The 7,330-nt window shown below is 35.8% G+C and overlaps 1 protein-coding gene across 1 annotated transcript in view; it reads left to right on the forward strand.

Moving 5' to 3' along the window:
* The window catches only part of LOC106467316 (cleavage and polyadenylation specificity factor subunit 5-like), a 34,287-nt gene that overhangs the window by 13,639 nt on the left and 13,318 nt on the right, over window positions 1–7,330 (forward strand). Inside the window, exons 4-5 of the mRNA XM_013927661.2 lie at window positions 569–658; window positions 6,005–6,080. Of these exons, the coding sequence (XP_013783115.1) occupies window positions 569–658; window positions 6,005–6,080 (166 nt within the window). The remainder of the gene's footprint in view (window positions 1–568; window positions 659–6,004; window positions 6,081–7,330) is intronic.

Raw genomic sequence — 7,330 nt, forward strand, 5'->3', positions numbered from 1 at the left:
AAACTAAACTTGTGTCCCCCCCCCCCCCCCCCATATATATATACACCTGAGAACAGTATGTTATGTCATAACATGCTTGTATGAGTTAATCCAGTGTGACAACAACACTAACCACTTGGAGCTCCCTCTTGACATATCTGAATAGGTTCCTGGTATGGAAATCTTTAATATTCTTAGTTTTCTCTTCAAAAATATAAATAAAATTGAATGAGGTGATGTTATTTATCATGCGAATTGCATGTTAAGTTGTAAATTTTTTAGTTCTTAAAACTTTTTAAATTATCTATAATATTTTATGTAAATACATTAACTATGATGTATTCTATTATAAAAAATGCTTTTCTGCTATTTCATTTTTAAACTTTTGAATATTTAATTTAAAAATCTGTTTTTCATGAATGCTTCATTTTACAAAAATTTGTAACTCCTTTCAAAAAAGAACCTTGAAAAGCATCACCTCTATGATATTTGATTAATCATTCTTTGTGCATTTATGTTGTGTTAGGTTATCAAATATGAAAAGTACATTTCTTTATTGGATGTCTTCCTATTTTTATTTATATTTCAGATTTTAGGACGACAAGATGGAGTCAAACAAGAGTGGATTATTGAAGATACCGTAGGAAGATGGTGGAGACCTAATTTTGAACCTCCTCAGGTATTTATTCTGTCCTTTGTACCATTTACATTTGTCTTGCAACTTAATACTAATTATTTTGAAAAATGCTCACAATGCATAAGTATTGTGGCACTGTCCAGACAATTTTAAATATCTTTTAGATCTATACTCAATGAGAAAAAATATCAAAATGTTATTAGAATGTTTTCACTATCTGTCATGAAATTTTTGAGCTATGTGATTATTAATATAGCATATTTTTTATTGTTTTATTTTGCTTGCCTGCTTATCCACCATTTTCTAGCCTTGGAAATTTGGGTGGGAGTGGTGCACCGCTAAATAATAACCTTTCTCTGTAGTAAAAATTGCCAAATAACATAGCTAAATGAGGATGTTGTATGATATAGATGATGCTTAGATTATTAAGTTCTAGGTAAGAATAAAACAATTCAGATTCAGAAACAATTTTAACAGCCTTCTATCAGTATATAAGTGTATAAGATTAACACTTCCCAACAATCTGTCTAATAATTTGGGATAGAATAAGATAAAAGACAGTGATTTTGAGGTAGGGAATTTCCCCTTTTCATCCACCAAGGAAAACTTAGGGGGAGAGCTAGGATTTTGAATTTTAAAAAAATTGATATTATCGTTAGTGAAAGAAGAGAGAGAGGAGGATAGAGATGAGATGTTAGACTTTGTGGAGATTTTTGGGATTCTCTTTCACAGTAAGGGCTCTTTTTTTGAGGCTTTTATGGGTTTTGGTATAACTTTCTTTTGTTTTGGTGATCCTGGATGAGTTCCCTTCTAGATGTACATCTTCTCTTATGTGGTTAGTTATTTATCATATTTTTGTACTGGATAGTTATGTAATTTCCAAGCAATGGATAGTATACTCTTCTTCAGTAATATCTGTCTGTAATAGTCTCCCTTAGGGCTATGAATTTGGATTAAGTATTTTTCCATTTTTGTGATGGTTACTGTACCTATAATGGTCAGGACTGGACAAGTGTACATCTGTATGCCTTTCTCCCGATTCGGCTATTGCCCCAGGTTCTGACTATGGTTCGTTCCATTCCCTATCGAGCTCTCTTGGTGGCACTATATTGGCTAGCTCAAACATGGTTTCTGCTTCTTTGGTTCTGCAGGAATGTCCACCTTTACCTCTTCTATATTGGCAGTCTCTGTTGAGACAACCTCGATCAAACATTCTCCACCCTGATGTGGAAACTCAATCTTCATGCTTGGAAGTTATGCGATCCTATACTTGACATAGTTGTTTAACTTCTAAGGTTTCGCTGTATTTAACTAAATCTCTCCATAGGCCAACCACAGTCATTTATCAACGGAAATGGAATACCTATCATCAGTGGTGTATTAAAAGGATTTTAAACCCTCTTCACCCTGAAGTATGTACCATATCCCATTTTATGACTTGGGTATTTCAGAAGAGTCTTGCTTCGTCTACAGTGGTGTTATATAAGACATCCTTATTCACTATTTTTCAGTATTCCAAATATCGGAAGGTTTTTGAGTCCTCAGTACTATCAGGTCTACTCAATTTCTTTCGTATTCTTCGACCTAAATGACCTTTTCAATTACCAAATTGGGACTTTACAGTTGTTTTACATGCATTGTCTCATTCTCCCTTTGAGCCCTTAGTTTTATGTCCTTTGTTTCACCTATTTCTTAAATTAAATGTTTTGTTGTTGTTGGCTTGTGGACTTCGTCGGACAGAGTTGTTTGGAATTCATATGCATCAAACTCTTTGTCATTCCACATTTGTCCAGCTTTACCCCAATAGGTTTTTTTCTTCCCAAGACTCTGGCAGCCAGGAAAGAGGAAAGATCTTTTGCACCAATCCATTTGCCAGCAATTTCTCACCTTTATAACTGCTCTGATCCTGATCATTTGTTATGCCCTGTTAGGCCCCTCAAGTGTTATGTTGCTTGTACTAACTCATTTTGAGGTAGTAGGAATCCTTCTATTTCCTGTTATTTACCTCCCATTACCATAACGAGGTGGCTTGGTAAATTGATTCACATGACCTATAATGTATTATCATTATAGGAGAGGAATCTTTTGCATGTCACATTTCACCAGATTCATCATATCTCTCTGTCATTAGCTGCCCAGTTGAATTACCCTCTGGAAGACATTGTGCGGGCTATTATGTGGATTACTCCAGTACTTTCCTATCTCATTACTTACATGATCTGGCAGTTTCCTCTTTTGAAGGATTTTGACTACCCTCTGTAGCTATTTTGACCACATCTGTTAGATTTTAACCAACAGTGAGAATTTTTCACAATCATATACTCTTTTATTTCCACAGTCCCTTTATTTTTCATTGGATTCCAATCTGTGGCGAGTGTTGCCCAGGCATGTATGCTTTCTCTTTTAAATTCCGCACTAGCAATCACTTTCACTATAATTACTACAGGTTGCAGCAGGTTCTGTCGAAATGGGGTGTTCCATAAGATCATCTAGGCACCTACTGGATGATATTAACTTATTATTATTATTGACTGCCACTCATGGACTATTATGAGTAAAGCTAATGAGGATCCTGCCTGTCCCTGGCAATCTTCAGGTTGAATAAATCGGGGTCAGTTTGCTTTTAAAATCTAGGGAACTTGGTTCACCTATTGCACAGTTTCCAGAGCACTGTTCCTCAGGACTCCCCAATGCGTATTACTCCTCCAGATTTTATTAGGGGAGCTCGGGAGTCCTTACCACCTACAGTTTCCAGTTGCACAGGTATCGGACAGAGGCTTTTCCTCCATAGCGTTTGAGTGTGTTCCTCCACTCTTGAAGAAGAGGGGCGAAGTTGGGGGCCCTCCTACTTGGGTCCCTGGATGTTTTTCTCAGATGGCAGTAGGAGTGGCACCAACCTCCACGGGAGCCTATTCATAATTATGGTTCAGATTTGACACAAATCTATTCAGTTTGGGAGTGCATGGCCCTTCTCTTTGATCAATATCAGTTTCATTTCTTGTTCATGGAAGGAGATCCACTATCTCCTCATAATTACGAATGCGAAGTGGTCCCATCCTAAGTCCTTGGTTGAGCACAGGTTCCATGTCCTCTCCATAATTCCAGGGGCAAGCGGAATACTCCTTGCCCACTTGGTGTAGGAGTTTGGCTGAATGTTCATAATTCTAAATCGAATGAGTTCTGTTCCATTGGTTGAGTACGGCATACACGATCCTGTCATTCCGAGTCTGGGGTGTTTGTTGCCTTTTGGACTTCTTTAGGTGGAGGAGAAAGTTTGTTTACTTCAGTGTTGTGTACTTTCACGTCATGATTCCAGTGGTGGGTAACACATCACTCTATGGCTATAGGTTGGGATCCAGTCAAAAGCATATATATATTTATATATAACATTGTGGTCCAATAGCCCTAGCCACCAATGTGGAATATAGGTACCACGGCTCCTTAATTCCAACCCCGGCTATCTGGTTGTGGCTGGCTTATGCTGATGATTACTCATATTCTATTCCACCTTTGATGTAGGAATTGAGTTCCAGGTGAAGAGCATACCTGTTCTGGATGTAGTGAGGTTACCTCACTCTTGTACCATCTTTATCTTGGTACACTTTTGTTCTATACAGACACTTTCTGTATGGTTCATGCCTGCACCAGTTCCTCCACCTTCTCAATGGGGAATTCTAGCTATAGTGTCAGCAGAGGTAAGTATGTTTTGGAAGTTAACATTTTCCTAAACTGAAAATGTTTTCAATAATACTTACCTCAGCTGACACTCTCCAACCCTACCTCCTCACTAAGAGCTGGCTTATGTCTTGAAAAAGTGATTACATTATCTGAATGAGGTTCTTATATACAGTACCTAGATTGAGGATGCATTGAAGTTGGTGGAGAATTTTGGAAATTAGAATTTGCCAAGAGCAATCAAGTGGGGTATAAAAGACTGGAGCAAATATTTTCAATGCTTAGTGGACATAAATATTATTGGAAATACATTTTCAGTTTTGGAAAATATTAACTTCTTTGTTTTGGTATTTTAAAATAAGTTTTCCTAGGGTAAGTAATCTGTCTTTTATGCAAGGAAGATTGGTTGATCCGTGTAATTCTTTTATATATGTAGAACTGGGTAGTTCTGTGATAATTCTTATGGTTATTTTGTATTTTTTGTAGTTTTAGGTAGTTACCATCAAATGTGTTTAGTTGTGTAACACAGCCGTATTCTGTCATAGAGTGTATAAATGTTTTGTGTATTGTTAATTTTGTTTTGGCTTATAGAATATTTTAATGCTTTGAGGATATTGATTTGGGAAATAGCTTTAGCTAAGGTGCTGTTAATGTGCTTGTTCCATGATAATCCAGTGTCATATGTAATTCTTATGAATTTTGCAGTTCTTGTTCTTTTGTCTTTTATTTCATTTTTGTATATATTGATTTGGACCTGCTTTGTTCCTTTCATTCTTTTTTGTAGTTTTCTGTGAAAAACTGTGAATTGTATTTATAGAGGGGGTTTAGTATAACTTTTTAATTTTTTTTTATGTGGTTTAGTTATTAGGCATTTGGCCACTTTGCATTAGAATTTTGGAAGAGCTCTACTGTGACATAATCTACATACTAGGAGGTTTTTGTGTGTGAGTTTATTTTAATAGGTAGGTTTAGATCATTAACAAAGAGAATAGACAAGGGGCTGATGAATGAGCCTTTAGGCATTCTAGCAGATAAACAAAATGAATCAGTGCTGTTTTCTTTAATTTTAATGGATCTCTGGTTTAAAAAGTCAAAGATATATCATAGGTACCATTTAGGATTTTTAGATTTTATTAGATTATATCTTATTCCACTGTACCAAACTGAATCATAAGCTTTTTGGACATCGAGGAATGCAGCTGTTAATATTTATATTTTTAGCTATGGTTTCATTGAGCCCGATTAAATGTTTGTCTGTTTTCCTGAAGCTGTTTTGTATTTGTAAAAGTAGGTGGTAAGTTTCTAAGAGGTTTAGTAGTTTTCTGATGATAATTCTTTTGAATAATGTGCTCATTGTTCTTGTTAGACTTATTGGTATATAGTTTTCTGGGTGCTGTGAAAACTTATCAGGTTTACTGAGGCTGTTTTCCAATTTGGTGGGATATATCCTGATCATAAAATTAGGGTAAAAATGTGTTATTCTCTACTGGAAATGTACTTTCAAGTAAGTTTTTGTGTTTAAACATGATTTCCTCAACTGACTGAGGTCATTGTTGAAGGTTCTTTACCAGTATTATGCTGTTTTTTTTTTGTTGTTGTTAAATGCTATTTATTTCTAAGCTGATTCATATTTTAGTGTTTTCTCAGGTTGGGAAAGATACCTTGAAGGACTTAGTGCGTATGAAATTGATATTAGCTAATTTCTATTTTCAGTACCCTTATGTGCCACCTCACATTACTAAACCTAAAGAACACAAGAAGTTGTTCCTTGTGCAGCTTCCTGAAAAAGGTTAGATATTGATATGCGTGTTTTTATATGTCATATAATAACTATTTTAATATTTGTAGTTTTGTAAATATTATGCCTGCTTACCTGCTTGTATTTTTTCTTTTCTATAATTTTTCTATGTACGTTTTACTAGTGCTAGTATGTAAGTGTGTATTACACATCAAGAGTAGGTGAAATGGCTTGAATACAATTTTTTGAGGACTAGAAGTGTAAAAAATAATAGTACATGTGTGTGTTAGAAAGAAATATATTTAGTCTAGTACCTAAAAATAAACTTATTTTTTTATTTTGAGAAATGGTACAATATTTTCTAATGAAAATCGGTTGCAGTAGAATGATCATACTCAATTTTGATCACTGGAGAAAACCAGAAATTAGGCATGGCCCAAACCTTGATTTTGAGGGAAAATCATGGGAGTTATTGTGTGCCTGTTATATATATATTTATTAACACTACAAGAGTGCTGTTTCTTTTTCCAAAAGCACCAATAAAATGTGCAGGTTTTTCCAAAAGAAACTTCCTAATATAAACTTTGGCATTTTTACTAAAAATAAATGTGATGTCCAATCTATTTGTTCAATTCACCACTTGTCTTTTGATTTATACTAGTTTCAGGGCATTCAATCCCTTATTGGTAACCCCATACTAGGGCAAGTAAAAAAAACAAGACTAGGCTTCTTAAAGTAGTGAACTGTGTATTATTTGTATGATGGATATGTACAAACAACAATTTAAAAATGTTTTAACTCAGCCTTGTCTAGGTTATTGAAGAAGGGTGGAATTCTTGGAAACTTTTATAACTCAGTGACGTAGCAAATTGAATGATAGATAGGGCATCATATTTTTTTAGTATCTTAAACAGCTCGTCTGCAGTGCCCGTCATGGCCAGGTGGGTAAGACGCTCGACTCGCAATCTGCGGGTCACGGGTTTGCGCCCCCATCCCACCAAACATGCTCGCCCTTTTAGCCATGGGGGCATTATAATGTGATAGTCAATCCCACTATTCATTGGTAAAGGAGTAGCCCAAGAGTTGGCGGTGGGTGGTGATGACTAGCAGCCTTCCCTCTAGTCTTTCACTGCTAAATTAGGGTATGGTTGGCGTCAGGAAGGGCATCCGGCCGTAAAAACCCTGCCAAAACCGAAATAGCGACCCCCGTATAGATACGGGAAAAGCTACGGAAAAAGAAACAGCTCGTCTGCTGAAAAATTCAGAAGAATAAGTTAATAGAATTAATGACTTCATGTTCT

This window comes from Limulus polyphemus, unplaced genomic scaffold, assembly GCF_000517525.1.
Source record: "Limulus polyphemus unplaced genomic scaffold, Limulus_polyphemus-2.1.2 Scaffold2565, whole genome shotgun sequence".
In the NCBI taxonomy this organism is placed as follows: Eukaryota; Metazoa; Arthropoda; class Merostomata; order Xiphosura; family Limulidae; genus Limulus; species Limulus polyphemus.